The following is a 16,675-nucleotide window of genomic DNA, read 5'->3' on the forward strand; positions in this document are numbered from 1 at the left end:
GAGTGAGTGAGTGAGTCAGTGAGTGAATGAATCAGTGAGTGAGTGAGTCAGTGAGTGAGTGAGTGAGTGAGTCAGTGAGTGAGTGAGTCAGTGAGTTAGTCAGTGAGTGAGTGAGTCAGTGAGTGAGTCAGTGAGTGAATGAATCAATGAGTGAGTCAGTGATTGAGTGAGTGAGTCAGTGAGTGAGTGAGTGAGTGAGTCAGTGAGTGAATGAATCAGTGAGTGAGTCAGTGAGTGAGTGAATCAGTGAGTGAGTGAGTGAGTGAGTCAGTGAGTGAATGAATCAGTGAGTGAGTCAGTGAGTGAGTGAATCAGTGAGTGAGTCAGTGAGTGAGTGAGTGAGTCAGTGAGTGAGTGAGTGAGTGAGTGAGTCAGTGAGTGAATGAATCAGTGAGTGAGTCAGTGAGTGAATGAATCAGTGAGTGAGTCAGTGAGTGAATGAATCAGTGAGTGAGTCAGTGAGTGAGTGAGTGAGTGAGTCAGTGAGTGAATGAATCAGTGAGTGAGTCAGTGAGTGAGTGAATCAGTGAGTGAGTGAGTGTGAGTGAGTGTGTGCTGTTTGAACCCCTGGTTCAAAGGGAAGCAACAAAAAGTGCACACACGACCATAATTAAGCTCAAAAAGCTTTATTAAATCAAATTAATCAAAATAAGATAAAATGTTTCTGATTTTTTGAGAATATACATTGATTTTCATTAGTTTCTCGTTAATGTAATACAATGATTTTTAAATTACAGTTAGTATATATTAAAGGCACTACTATGTTCCAGTGTTATTTTACTGTAATTGAGATACTATTATAGTTTCATTAATATTTTGAATAGGTTTTCATTTTAACAAAAATTATTTGTTCTCTTTGTCGCTCTGTTTATTTATTTATTTATTTATTTACATGGTTTAAATGTACACGTCCTGTCAACTTTCTGTTGATTTAAAGTGTTTTTGACAAATAAACTGACACACAAATGACCTTCTCCAACACGCTCTGCTCTCAGGGTATCGGCGGTCGGGAAGCTCCGATGAAGGCGACCAAACCGTGGAATAACCAGCGTTTTATCGGCATGTTTGATGTGGTGAACACGACCAAACAGGATTCTGGACGCTACAGATGCATCGTCCACTCCAACAGAGGCGTGGGAGTGTCCAACTACGGAGAGCTGACCATCAAACGTGAGTCATTTATATATATATATGCATATAAATCAATTAATCTAACATAAAAATGTGTGTTTATAGAATATATGTGTGTTTATGTTTTAAACTTCAAAAAATATCTGTCAATGATAATGTTATGAAAAAGGTATAATCTTTTGCATCTCATGTAAATGTGTCTTGATTTGAGAATGAGTAGAAATTGGAATTGGAAAACAGGACAGAAATCCTGGAGACAACATTTGCAGAACGTTTGCAGTGTGTGATGTACTTGTAAATGTATTTTTGAGAACATTTTCAGGAGTTTGGCCTTACATAAAGTAGTGTGTCTGTGTCAAGGACGGCGTGTCGATCCGTCTCTGAATCTCCTGCTTCATCTAGACTGGAGCGAGTCGAGACGGATGCTGAAACATCAGGATTGATGTGTGTTTTATGCTAATGGCTTCCGCTCTCTTTGTTTTGATGAGCGCGCGTTACGTTGTAAGAGCCGCCCTTGACCGGGGTCGTGTTTTCACGGGGACGGTGTCCCACGCAGCCCTTCAACAGTCATTTGATATGAATTTATAGAGCCGCTCGCATCTAAATCCCGATCCGTTCTCTCGGAGAGTCCGGTAATGGCCTTCAATATTTCTTCAGCTCTTTCTTTGTCTCTCTCGCTCAATTGAATTTATGTTCCTGTAGTTTTTACCTCACAGCTTTATGTGATTGATCGCTTTAATCCCGCCTGTCCGGACGGAGAGCTGTCAATCATGTTCAGTGGCTCCGCCCTGAGGCCAGACGAGACTCCGCCTCTTTGATGTTTTATGCACTGCAAAAAACTCTGTTCTTCCTCAGTGTTTCTGTCTTGTTTTCCAGCACAAATATCTAAACATTCTTAAATCAAGATGCATTTACTGGAGAAGAGAAATGACCAACCCGATCTCATGGCAATTCGTATGTATTTTACAAGGTGGCTAATTCGTATGAATTTCATACGAACCTTGTAAAATACGTACGAATTGGTTGATATTAACACTTGTTTTATGAAAAACTGATCAAAATTGAGTGATAAAAATATCTGCCACTGTGGTCAGAAAAATCAAAGAACACAAATTTGTTTAATATATTTTATAGTATATTTTGAACATTAATTATATTTATATACTTTAACTTTTATAATGTTTAATAGTATATTTTAAGCATTTAATACTTATTGTAAATATTTTTATACTTTTATACAATAACTTTTATCATGATTTTAGTATATTTTAAACTTTTTATACTTGCGTATAATTTTCTTCAATTACATTATATTTGTTTTATAGTAAATTTGAAAATATTTTTATAATATATAAATTGTTTTATAGTATATTTTAAACATTTATACTCATATTTTACTATGTACTTACTATACTCTAATTTAATATTATTTTAGATTATCTTTTATAATGTGTTATAGTGTATAAACACTTTATACTCAATTGTTTTTATGCTTATATTTCTAAAATAATCAGTATTTATTCATTCTGGACAGATACACTGTAAAAACGAATTGTTGGTTTAAATTAAAAATGTTTCCTTAAAATTTTGAGTTCATTGAAATTAAAAATTTGAGTTAATACAATGAAGGCGATTGATTTAATCAACAGAAACTCAAAATAGTATGTCATCTGAACCACATTAATTATTGAAGTTGTTTTGACAAATGAAAAAAATGTTGTGGTAAAAAATCATGAAAATATTTTTTTAGTGTGTAGAAATGCAGACACATTTTCTGCTGATTTATTCTGTGTTTTCAGTTCATCATGATTTTTTCCAGACTGACTTACAGTATTATTGTGTCTGTATGTGTCAGTCAGAGCGTCGTCTTGACCAGAAGTGGATCAGACTGAATCAGTCGGTTTATGTGATCGTTGAATATGAAGTGTGTGTGGTGAGAGTTTGCGGATGTAGAATGTCAGTTTGTGTGTGTGTTTGTCTGACAGGTGCGTTACTGAAACAGGTCACAGCTGTCCACTGCCCTAAAGTCTCGACACACACACACACACACACACACACACACTCGTCGTCTCCTGCGCAGCTTACAGCATCCGCCAAACGTTTCTGAGCGTCTCTGACGGCTCGTTTCTGCTGTTAATCTGTCGTTTTACACTCTGAAGGCCGTAAAGCCCTCTCTGACTGAAGCGTGGAGCCTCCAGCTTCAGTTTACTGGTGTTTTTAGCTGCCGTTGTGTTTCTGCTCCAACAGAAGAACATCATCACTCGTTCTCATCATGAGATCTCGACTGTGTCTCAGTTTCCCTCGTCAGGAGAAAAATAGACATCAGTTTGAACATTGTTATGCAAATTTATAACTTTTATAATGTTTTAAAGTACATTTTAAACTTATATTTAAAACTTGTAATATATTTTAGATGTTTAGCTATACGTATAGATTTCACATTTTTAAGTGTTTTTATACTATATTAACTTTTATATTTAGATTTTTTACAATTTACTATAACTTTTGTTTTATAGTACATTAAACTTTATACTTAAAGTTTACTATAAAGTTTAATATAACTATATACTGTGAAACATTTTTATTTGTACATTTTATAACATTTTATATCTACGTATACATTTTTGTCATACTTTTCTTATATATACATATACAATGTATTTTTATATTATACTTTGAATTTTTGAAATTTACTATAAAGTGTAGTAAACTATATACTGTAAAACATTTTATACCTATTTTAATTTTAATTTTTAACATTTTAATTTTTTTAAATGTTAATTTTTTTTAACATTTTAATTTTTTAAATATATAATAGGTATAAAATTATATATATATATATATATATATATATATATATATATATATATATATATATATATATATATATATATATATAATTTATAGATTTTTATATTATTTATATATTTTTTATAATATATTTTATTGTATATTTTGGACACTTTTACAAATATTTTATGGTAAATATTTTTTAAATTGTATATGTATAATTTAATTTAAATTAAATTGTATAGCCATTATTATCCTTTATAAACATTAATTGTGTCATTATGAAACATTGACAAAAGAAAGAAAAGTAGATTTTTAAATGATGAGAAATATTTGAGTCCCTGTTGAGATCTCAGATATTTGTGGACTTTCTGACAGTTTGAGACGTTGTTGAGGTTCTTTTCTGGAACAAGAGACTCTCAGTTTTGATTTGATCTGATCTTCTTGTGTAGGAGAAACATTTGCGATGTGATGGTTTGTGATTGTTCTTCAGCACGGGGTCAAACGGAGGCGCCGCTGCTCATCCCGGGGTTTAATTCCATCAGATCAGCTATAAATAGTAGATGGCGTGTGTTACGTGTGTGAATAACTCATGACGCTGTTAAACGGGCCGCTCTGAGCTCATCTCATGAAGTCTCGGCGCGTGACGGATGTCTCTATAAAGCAGAGCTTCACGCCGCTACATTAAACGGCCTGTTAGCGGCTGATCTCTGGCCTGCGGGTCACGCGTCAGTCTTGTGGAGATGGATGGGCGTCTCCGAGGCTGCTGGGATGCTGTGGAGTCATTTCTCTGTAATAGACACACACACACACACACACACACACACACACGAGGATGAGCCGCTCACAGCCCCACTGACATTCATGTCAACTTTGACCTTTTTTTATGTAAGAACTTTTACATTTGATAGTATAATTTAAACTTTTTATATTTTTTTAGTATGCTTTTTAATGTTTAAAATTGTTATACTTTTTATACTATAACTTTTAACAGTATACACATTTAACAGTGCAGTATAAATATTTTTTATAGTGTATTATAATTTAACTTTAATGTTTTATAGTATATTTTAAAATTCTAAACTTAAGTAAAGGATAATTTTTTTAATATTATACTATAATTTTTAAACTTTAAATAGTATATTTCAAACCTTTTTTACTTGCATACAGTATAAACATTTTACTATTTATACTATATTTTGTTTTGTTTTTTACTAATTATACTATGTTTTATAGTATATTTTAAGCTTTTTATAATTAAGTATAATATTTTAATATTCTATTTTTTTCAATATGGTTTTTAATATATTTTACATTTATATACTTTTATATAACTTTTAATGTTTTATACTTAAGTATATTATAATACTATATTATTTTTTAACAATTTTATAGTATATTTAAATTTTTTATACATTATATACTATAACTTTCACAATGTTTTATAGTACATTTTAAACTTTTATACTTTGTATACTTATAATATTTTAGTATATTTTAAATGTTTATACTAATTCTTTTAAAGTATACTGTATTTTTTTTTTTAAATCATAGGATATTTTAAACATTTTTATACTATAACTTTGGTAATGCTTTATAGTATGTTTTAAACTTACAGTATTAAACTTTTTAAAATATACCATGTTTTTAATAGTATATTTTAAACTTTTTATAATTAAGTATAATATTTTAATATTCTATTTTTTCAATATGGTTTTTAATATATTTTACATTTGTATACTTTTATATAACTTTTAATGTTTTATACTTAAGTATATTATAATACTATAATATTATTTTAACAAATTTATTGTATATTTTAATTTTTTATACATTATACACTATAACTTTCGCAATGTTTTATAGTACATTTTAAACTTTTATACTTTTTATAATTTTTATTCTGTAACATAATATTTTTAGTATTTTTAAATGTTTATACTAATTCTTTTAAATTATACTATATTTAAAAAAAAAAAATAGGATATTTTAAACATATTTTTATACTATAACTTTGGTAATGCTTTATAGTATGTTTTAAACTTACAGTATTAAACTTTTTAAAATATACCATAATTTTTATAGTATATTTTAAGCCTTTTATAGTTGTGCACATTATAAGCAGTTTTTTTAATTACACTATAACTTTTATAATATGTTTTATACTAAATGTTATTCTTTTATATTTTATACTTTTACATCATTAATGAAGCTTTTAAGAGAATCTGTGTGAATTTTACGGCTCATATTTCTCTCCAAAATCACGAGAAATTATATTTTGAAAACAGAAAATGAAGCTTGTTTATGCTTTTTTTGCATTACAGCATTATTTTCATGAATGAAGCTGTTCTTCACAATAGTCTGTAATTCCTCGGCCGCTGAGGTTAAAGAGTTCAGTCTTTTACTCGAGTCTCGTTGAGGTCAGAGGTCAATATCTTGCTGCACACGTAAAACTACAGAGAAAGACGAATGACAAAAGAAAGAGGAAGTGCGACCGACAGACGATGATGAATGAGGCTGGACAGGATCATCTGATCGTTCAGAGCGTGTGTTTCTGCGTCCTGCTGTGATTCTCTCTGTTGTGGCGCCGGGATTAAGCGGTTCGTTTGAGGTGATGTTTAATTAGCAGGTGGGGCGTGGAGGATTATGGGTATTTCAGGGTTCAGGGTGGGACGGCCATCTGCAGTCGGTCAATACGAACACGTGTGTTTGAGAGTTTGAACCTGAGACATATTGAGCATATTTCATGCTCTTAAAAAATGATTTCCTCGTTGGACAGCGATGATACAGTCCTGTTGAGACTCTGTGTTTCTTCATTACCTTGTGCTTTTCTCCTCTGATTGATTCCTGAGCGTCTGCAGTAAATATGAATGATGTTTTACTCTGAGCTGTCGTCGCCGGAGGCCTGAGACTCCAGAGATGAGAGCGAGTGATCGGTTTTGATGTCTTCATCAATGATCGTATCCCAAACTCTCACATGCTCACGCACTATAAATGTGATTTAATTTCAGACGCGAGCGCATCGAGTTGATCAGTAGCCGGAAGGAGTTTGATTCTGCTCACCGAAGCTTTATATTTTAATCATTTGTGTTTACACAGTGTGTGTGTGCACTGTACAAATGATGTTCTTGTTTTCCAGCACAAATATCTAAACATTCTTAAATCAAGATGCATTTACTGGAGAAGAGAAATGACTGAAGATATTAAGCAAAAAATGTGTGAGTTTGTGCTTAAAACAAGAACAAATATCTGCCAATGGAGTCAAGTTTAGATTATTTTTCTGATATTTGTTCTTGATTTAATCACAAACTCAAAGAACAAACTGTTCTTGACTCTAAACATCTGTTCTGTTCTGGCAGAACCGCCGGTTCCCATCGCTCCGCCTCAGCTGATGGCGGTGGGCGCCACGTACCTCTGGATCCAGCTGAACGCCAACTCCATCAACGGAGACGGGCCGATCATCAACCGAGAGGTGGAGTACCGCACCGTCTCCGGCACCATGTACGACCTGCAGCCCGTCGACAAAACCTCGCACAAAATCGGCCATCTGGACCCCGACACGGAGTACGAGATCAGTGTGCTGTTGACGCGGCCGCTGGACGGAGGAACCGGAGCCCCGGGACCGCCGCTGAGAGCCCGGACCAAATGTGCAGGTAACATCGTCTTCAGATGATATAAAGAAGAAACACTGAGTGATATATAGTTCAGCTGTTATTCTTTCTTCTGTGGAACATAAAAGAAGACGATTTGTTTCGGTTCACATTGACTTCTATTGTATATTTTTGTCTGTATAATGAAGTCAGCGGGAACCGAAACAACATTCTTCAAAATATCTTCTTTATGTTCCACAGAAGAAAGTCATAAAAGTCTTGAGTTTTCTTCACAATATTCCTCATTTAAATAATTTATGCGCAGAATAAAGGGGCGGGGCCTGGTTGAGTTAGTTGAAACTGGCGGTTATGGTAAGGGGCGGGACATTTCCCAAACACCAATCACAACACACCGCTCCAGCCGACCAATCAGAGCACATTGTGCTTTTCAGAAGGAGGGGCTTCATAGAGACAGGAACTAAACAGAGCGTTACTGACAGACTGGGAAGAGAGGAGCTGCAACAATGGAGAATATGAGGAGAATAATAATAACCTGTTCTAGTAGAGCACAAAACAACATCGAGACATAATATGTCCTCTTTAATATCTTGTGCATCACTTGTTTATACTTAAAAAAAAAACAAAAAAAAAAACTAGTCATAATATCTCATGCACTTTTGCTTCTCTTTGTTGAAAATAAATCTTTTCAAGGATTTTTAGATCTTGAACTACAAAATTAGACACAAATACTGGGTAAGACTGTGATTTGTTAACGGTCGCAGTGTCGCTACAGCAGTGCTTTATTGAATTTTAGTGCAACTTGTGCTTGAGTAACTCAAAACTGTGATGTTTTCCATCTGCACTTGAAGGCCGTAGGTGATGTTGAGTGTCTTTGAGTTCAGTGGAGATGGAGAGGAGCTGGAGCTGTGGCCCGCGGCACGTCCTCTTGTACCTGACACTGTGTGTGTGTGTGTGTGTGTGTGAGAGATGGAGAACTGGAGGCTTTTTCTGGGTTGCAATCGGGTTTTGACCTCCTGCTGAAGGTCTCACTGTTTCTCATTTCTGCAGAGCTGATGGCAATGGATGAGTCTGTGTCTCTGGCCTTCACACCAGGCCTTTAGGGCTGTGTGTGTGTGTGTGTGTGTGTGTATCAGTGTCAGTGCTGTTCCTGGCATGTGTGTTGTGCAGTTAACCTTTGTGTTTACTGTGTTTGTGAGTGTATCGGTGTTGGTGATGCTTCAGAAACTATGAGCGATTACCCAAAAATAAAATATAATGCATTAGAATGTTGTTTAAAAAGATGAAGTCCAAAGGATTTAGTAGGATTTTTACATTCAAAAACTCCATGTCGTCTCTTTCAAGACTTCACTGCTGTGATTGGCTAACATTTTTGCATATGTTTACAACATTTTTACTATTGCAGCTGCCCAGATGAACTAATCATGAAAAGTGTTGATTATAGGATAATACAGTTGCAAGAAAAAGTATGTGAACCACTTGCAGAATCTGTGAAAATGTGAATAATTTTAACAAAATAAGAGAGATCATGCAAAATGCATGTATTTCGATCTGCTCCCTCTTCATATAAGATCTCAGCTGAGCATTTTAGATTTCACATGATCTCAATCATGTCTGTCGAACACACAAATGCGACATTCTCTCCATCTTTCCACAAAAGTCTGTTTGCGGGACACACGCAGCCTCCATTACGGCATCACGTGTTCACCTGCAGACACGGCCACTAACGTACGATTCATTAGTTCATTATTATCCTGATGCAATCCTCTATTTATGCCCCTTAATGACAATTATGGCCTGACAGCCATCAGTCGTACTTTAGGTGCTTAACAAATGTGTTTCAGCGTGGCTGTAGATTGTTGAAATGAGTGTTTTTCTGCTCAGGCTCATGTTTTTTTTCCCCCTTCAGTCTCTCGTGTCTTTGTTCTCTCTTTGCCGAGCTTAATGGAAGTCCAGTGACAAAGAGATACAAACGTACAGAGAAAAATTAGTTGTTCCCTTGAAAGTGAATTATTTTGTGGAAGGTATGCAAGGCTTATCGTGGCTGTGCGTTATTGTTTCGTGTGCTGCACAAAGACGTTTCTCTAAATGCAAAGCTTCTTTCCGATTGCGTGTTTTTCCTCTTGAAGAGCTTTTATAAAAGCCTCTCAGTCCGTCTTATTGTTCGCATTGATATTTCTCCAGTCGGCACCACAGGAACATCTGATAGAAATGTTCTGTCCTCGGTCGTGACCCACGCAAGGTCGTTTGACCCGGTTGCGATTATCCCCGCTCAGACATTGTCGTGGAGGACGCGTGTGTTTGTACACGTGATTCTTTATTGCTGGCGATTGTGTTTGAGACGAAGGAAAGTGGAAGAAGAGCGGCTCATTGTGTGGATATCAAGGACATTCTTCTAAGAGTTGCACAAAAAGAGCTTCATTTGTATGTATTTATTTAACAGCAGTCTGTTTCTCCTCAAACTCATTTGAAGCTCCAGCTACGAGCAGATGTTTTACTGCTTAACTACATTGTTGTCATCATGTAAACATTGATAAACACATGATATGCTTCTCTGCGACTGTGGAAATTCTCTAGTGTAGATGAAGCTGCACTAAAGCATCATAACAGAAGTCATTCATTCAGTCTCATATGATGAAGATTTTACACATTATTCGACTTTAAATCGTCAAACTCAAATAATCGTCACTCACACCTGATGAGAACCAACAGAGTTCAACATCACTGAAGTGATGCATCATGGGTTTGATCGCACACACGTGACACGATGTCATGAGAACTCAGCACTTTCTCTTTAGTTATTCTTTTTTATCTTTTCTTCCTTTTGCATTTTCTTTCATTTCCCTTTCTATTTCTTTTTTTCTTTGTTTACTTTTATTTTCTTTTTCATTCTTTTTCTTTTTCTTTCTTTCTATTTTTTTCTTTCTTTATCTACACTTTAAGAAATAAAGGTCCAATGAGGTTCTGTATAGCGTTCTTGACTCAAATTACAAGAACCTTCATGCCAAAAAGGTTCTATATACTGTAGAACTCTAGGGTTCTTGACTCAAATTATAAGAACGCTTCATGCCAAAAACGTTCTATATACTGTAGAACTCTAGGGTTCTTGACTCAAATTATAAGAACGCTTCATGCCAAAAACGTTCTATATACTGTAGAACTCAAGGGTTCTTGACTCAAATTATAAGAACGCTTCATGCCAAAAAGGTTCTATATACTGTAAAACTCAAGGGTTCTTGACTCAAATTACAAGAGCCTTCATGCCAAAAACGTTCTATATACTGTAGAACTCAAGGGTGCTTGACTCAAATTATAAGAACGCTTCATGCCAAAAAGTTCTATATACTGTAGAACTCTAGGGTTCTTGACTCAAATTATAAGAACGCTTCATGCCAAAAAGTTCTATATACTGTAGAACTCTAGGGTTCTTGACTCAAATTATAAGAACGCTTCATGCCAAAAACATTCTATATACTGTAGAACTCAAGGGTTCTTGACTCAAATTATACGAACCTTCATGTCAAAAAGGTTCTATATACTGTAGAACTCTAGGGTTCTTGACTCAAATTACAAGAGCCTTCATGCCAAAAAGGTTCTATATACTGTAGAACTCAAGGGTTCTTGACTCAAATTATAAGAAGGCTTCATGCCAAAAACGTTCTATATACTGTAGAACTCAAGGGTTCTTGACTCAAATTATACGAACCTTCATGTCAAAAAGGTTCTATATACTGTAGAACTCAAGGGTTCTTGACTCAAATTATAAGAACGCTTCATGCCAAAAACGTTCTATATACTGTAGAACTCAAGGGTTCTTGACTCAAATTATAAGAACGCTTCATGCCAAAAACGTTCTATATACTGTAGAACTCTAGGGTTCTTGACTCAAATTATAAGAACGCTTCATGCCAAAAAGGTTCTATATACTGTAGAACTCAAGGGTTCTTGACTCAAATTATAAGAACGCTTCATGCCAAAAACGTTCTATATACTGTAGAACTCTAGGGTTCTTGACTCAAATTATAAGAACGCTTCATGCCAAAAACGTTCTATATACTGTAGAACTCAAGGGTTCTTGACTCAAATTATACGAACCTTCATGTCAAAAAGGTTCTATATACTGTAGAACTCTAGGGTTCTTGACTCAAATTATAAGAACGCTTCATGCCAAAAACGTTCTATATACTGTAGAACTCTAGGGTTCTTGACTCAAATTATAAGAACGCTTCATGCCAAAAACGTTCTATATACTGTAGAACTCAAGGGTTCTTGACTCAAATTATACGAACCTTCATGTCAAAAAGGTTCTATATACTGTAGAACTCTAGGGTTCTTGACTCAAATTATAAGAACGCTTCATGCCAAAAAGGTTCTATATACTGTAGAACTCAAGGGTTCTTGACTCAAATTATACGAACCTTCATGTCAAAAAGGTTCTATATACTGTAGAACTCTAGGGTTCTTGACTCAAATTATAAGAACGCTTCATGCCAAAAACGTTCTATATACTGTAGAACTCAAGGGTTCTTGACTCAAATTATACGAACCTTCATGTCAAAAAGGTTCTATATACTGTAGAACTCTAGGGTTCTTGACTCAAATTATAAGAACGCTTCATGCCAAAAACGTTCTATATACTGTAGAACTCAAGGGTTCTTGACTCAAATTATAAGAACGCTTCATGCCAAAAACGTTCTATATACTGTAGAACTCAAGGGTTCTTGACTCAAATTATACGAACCTTCATGTCAAAAAGGTTCTATATACTGTAGAACTCTAGGGTTCTTGACTCAAATTACAAGAACCTTCATGCCAAAAACGTTCTATATACTGTAGAACTCTAGGGTTCTTGACTCAAATTACAAGAACCTTCATACCAAAAAGGTTCTATATACTGTAGAACTGTAGGGTTCTTGACTCAAATTATAAGAACGCTTCATGCCAAAAAGGTTCTATATACTATAGAACTCAAGGGTTCTTGACTCAAATTATAAGAACGCTTCATGCCAAAAAGGTTCTATATACTGTAGAACTCAAGGGTTCTTGACTCAAATTATAAGAACGCTTCATGCCAAAAACGTTCTATATACTGTAGAACTCTAGGGTTCTTGACTCAAATTATAAGAACGCTTCATGCCAAAAAGGTTCTATATACTGTAGAACTCAAGGGTTCTTGACTCAAATTATAAGAACGCTTCATGCCAAAAACGTTCTATATACTGTAGAACTCTAGGGTTCTTGACTCAAATTATAAGAACGCTTCATGCCAAAAACGTTATATATACTGTAGAACTCTAGGGTTCTTGACTCAAATTATAAGAACGCTTCATGCCAAAAAGGTTCTATATACTGTAGAACTCTAGGGTTCTTGACTCAAATTACAAGAGCCTTCATGCCAAAAACGTTCTATATACTGTAGAACTCAAGGGTTCTTGACTCAAATTATAAGAATGCTTCATGTCAAAAACGTTCTATATACCGTAGAACTCTAGGGTTCTTGACTCAAATTACAAGAACCTTCATGCCAAAAACGTTCTATATACTGTAGAACTCAAGGGTTCTTGACTCAAATTATAAGAACGCTTCATGCCAAAAACGTTCTATATACTATAGAACTCAAGGGTTCTTGACTCAAATTATAAGAACGCTTCATGCCAAAAAGGTTCTATATACTATAGAACTCAAGGGTTCTTGACTCAAATTACAAGAACCTTCATACCAAAAAGGTTCTATATACTGTAGAACTGTAGGGTTCTTGACTCAAATTATAAGAACACTTCATGCCAAAAAGGTTCTATATACTGTAGAACTCAAGGGTTCCTGACTCAAATTACAAGAGCCTTTATGCCAAAAAGGTTCTATATACTGTAGAACTCAAGGGTTCTTGGCTCAAATTATAAGAACGCTTCATGCCAAAAACGTTCTATATACTGTAGAACTCTAGGGTTCTTGACTCAAATTATACGAACCTTCATGTCAAAAAGGTTCTATATACTGTAGAACTCTAGGGTTCTTGACTCAAATTACAAGAGCCTTCATGCCAAAAAGGTTCTATATACTGTAGAACTCAAGGGTTCTTGACTCAAATTATAAGAACGCTTCATGCCAAAAACGTTCTATATACTATAGAACTCAAGGGTTCTTGACTCAAATTATAAGAACGCTTCATGCCAAAAAGGTTCTATATACTATAGAACTCAAGGGTTCTTGACTCAAATTACAAGAACCTTCATACCAAAAAGGTTCTATATACTGTAGAACTGTAGGGTTCTTGACTCAAATTATAAGAACGCTTCATGCCAAAAAGGTTCTATATACTGTAGAACTCAAGGGTTCCTGACTCAAATTACAAGAGCCTTCATGCCAAAAAGGTTCTATATACTGTAGAACTGTAGGGTTATTGACTCAAATTATAAGAACGCTTCATGCCAAAAAGGTTCTATATACTGTAGAACTCTAGGGTTCTTGACTCAAATTACAAGAACCTTCATACCAAAAAGGTTCTATATACTGTAGAACTGTAGGGTTCTTGACTCAAATTATAAGAACGCTTCATGCCAAAAAGGTTCTATATACTATAGAACTCAAGGGTTCTTGACTCAAATTATAAGAACGCTTCATGCCAAAAACATTCTATATACTGTAGAACTCAAGGGTTCTTGACTCAAATTACAAGAACCTTCATGTCAAAAAGTTCTATATACTGTAGAACTCTAGGGTTCTTGACTCAAATTATAAGAATGCTTCATGTCAAAAAGGTTCTATATACTGTAGAACTCAAGGGTTCTTGACTCAAATTACAAGAACCTTCATGTCAAAAACGTTCTATATACTGTAGAACTCAAGGGTTCTTGACTCAAATTACAAGAGCCTTCATGTCAAAAAGGTTCTATATACTGTAGAACTCAAGGGTTCTTGACTCAAATTACAAGAGCCTTCATGTCAAAAAGGTTCTATATACTGTAGAACTCAAGGGTTCTTGACTCAAATTACAAGAACCTTCATGTCAAAAAGGTTCTATATACTGTAGAACTCAAGGGTTCTTGACTCAAATTACAAGAGCCTTCATGTCAAAAAGGTTCTATATACTGTAGAACTCAAGGGTTCTTGACTCAAATTACAAGAGCCTTCATGTCAAAAACGTTCTATATACTGTAGAACTCAAGGGTTCTTGACTCAAATTACAAGAGCTTTCATGTCAAAAAGGTTCTATATACTGTAGAACTCAAGGGTTCTTGACTCAAATTACAAGAACCTTCATGTCCAAAGCGTTCTATATACCGTAGAACTCTAGGGTTCTTGACTCAAATTACAAGAGCCTTCATGTCAAAAAGGTTCTATATACTGTAGAACTCTAGGGTTCTTGACTCAAATTATAAGAATGCTTCATGCCAAAAACATTCTATATACTGTAGAACTCAAGGGTTCTTGACTCAAATTACAAGAACCTTCATGTCAAAAATGTTCTATATACTGTAGAACTCTAGGGTTCTTGACTCAAATTATAAGAATGCTTCATGCCAAAAACATTCTATATACTGTAGAACTCAAGGGTTCTTGACTCAAATTACAAGAACCTTCATGTCAAAAACGTTCTATATACTGTAGAACTCTAGGGTTCTTGACTCAAATTATAAGAATGCTTCATGCCAAAAACATTCTATATACTGTTGAACTCAAGGGTTCTTGACTCAAATTACAAGAACCTTCATGTCAAAAACGTTCTATATACCGTAGAACTCTAGGGTTCTTGACTCAAATTACAAGAACCTTCATGTCAAAAACGTTCTATATACCGTAGAACTCTAGGGTTCTTGACTCAAATTACAAGAACCTTCATGCCAAAAACGTTCTATATACTGTAGAACTCAAGGGTTCTTGACTCAAATTACAAGAACCTTCATGTCAAAAACGTTCTATATACTGTAGAACTCTAAGGTTCTTGACTCAAATTATAAGAACGCTTCATGCCAAAAAGGTTCTATATACTGTAGAACTCAAGGGTTCTTGACTCAAATTATAAGAACCTTCATGCCAAAAACGTTCTATATACTGTAGAACTCTAGGGTTCTTGACTCAAATTACAAGAACCTTCATGCCAAAAACGTTCTATATACTGTAGAACTCTAGGGTTCTTGACTCAAATTATAAGAACACTTCATGCCAAAAAGGTTCTATATACTGTAGAACTCAAGGGTTCTTGACTCAAATTATAAGAACGCTTCATGCCAAAAACGTTCTATATACTGTAGAACTCTAGGGTTCTTGACTCAAATTATAAGAACGCTTCATGCCAAAAACGTTCTATATACTGTAGAACTCAAGGGTTCTTGACTCAAATTATAAGAACGCTTCATGCCAAAAACGTTCTATATACTGTAGAACTCTAGGGTTCTTGACTCAAATTATAAGAACGCTTCATGCCAAAAAGGTTCTATATACTGTAGAACTCAAGGGTTCTTGACTCAAATTATAAGAACGCTTCATGCCAAAAACGTTCTATATACTGTAGAACTCAAGGGTTCTTGACTCAAATTATAAGAACGCTTCATGCCAAAAAGGTTCTATATACTGTAGAACTCAAGGGTTCTTGACTCAAATTATAAGAATCCTTCATGTCAAAAACGTTGTATATACTGTAGAACTCTAGGGTTCTTGACTCAAATGACTTTATGCTGAAAAGGTTATATAAGAAGAAATGTCTTTAATGTTTAATGGGTTATTTCTTTTTTCTATTGATTAAAGTATATGTTTACTGTTTAATTCATAATTTTTTTTTTATCAAAAATTTAATTAAAACTAAATCAATAAATTTAAAACTAAATGCACAGAATGATCCCATGATGAGAAGCCCCAAAAGGTTCTATATTATGTATTAAAGTGTCTGATGGAACCCTTTTAAGCTTCTATATAGAACCTTTTCTTCTAAGAGTGTATTTTTTTTTTTTCATTCATTTTGTCTTTCATGTCTTTTATTCTGTCTTGTGTTTCTCTGATGTCATTCATCATCTGTAATGGCAGCTGAGTGGAAGCAGATGAGCTTCACTGCTAATGAAGATAAATTCATTCCTGACTGTTTGTCTCCTTTTATTTTTTTAAAGTTTGATTTTAAAGCTGTGTGAGAAATTAAATAAATAACATAAAAA

General features: G+C 34.5%; 1 protein-coding gene across 10 annotated transcripts in view; it reads left to right on the forward strand.

Moving 5' to 3' along the window:
* Positions 1-16,675, forward strand: part of LOC125250592 (receptor-type tyrosine-protein phosphatase mu-like) — a 230,570-nt gene that overhangs the window by 101,096 nt on the left and 112,799 nt on the right. For all 10 annotated transcript variants that reach the window (XM_048163240.1, XM_048163241.1, XM_048163242.1 and 7 more), the window contains exons 6-7: positions 996-1,170; positions 7,281-7,574. In XM_048163240.1, the coding sequence (XP_048019197.1) occupies positions 996-1,170; positions 7,281-7,574 (469 nt within the window). The remainder of the gene's footprint in view (positions 1-995; positions 1,171-7,280; positions 7,575-16,675) is intronic.

The sequence above is a fragment of the Megalobrama amblycephala genome, linkage group LG17, assembly GCF_018812025.1.
Source record: "Megalobrama amblycephala isolate DHTTF-2021 linkage group LG17, ASM1881202v1, whole genome shotgun sequence".
NCBI lineage: Eukaryota > Metazoa > Chordata > Actinopteri > Cypriniformes > Xenocyprididae > Megalobrama > Megalobrama amblycephala.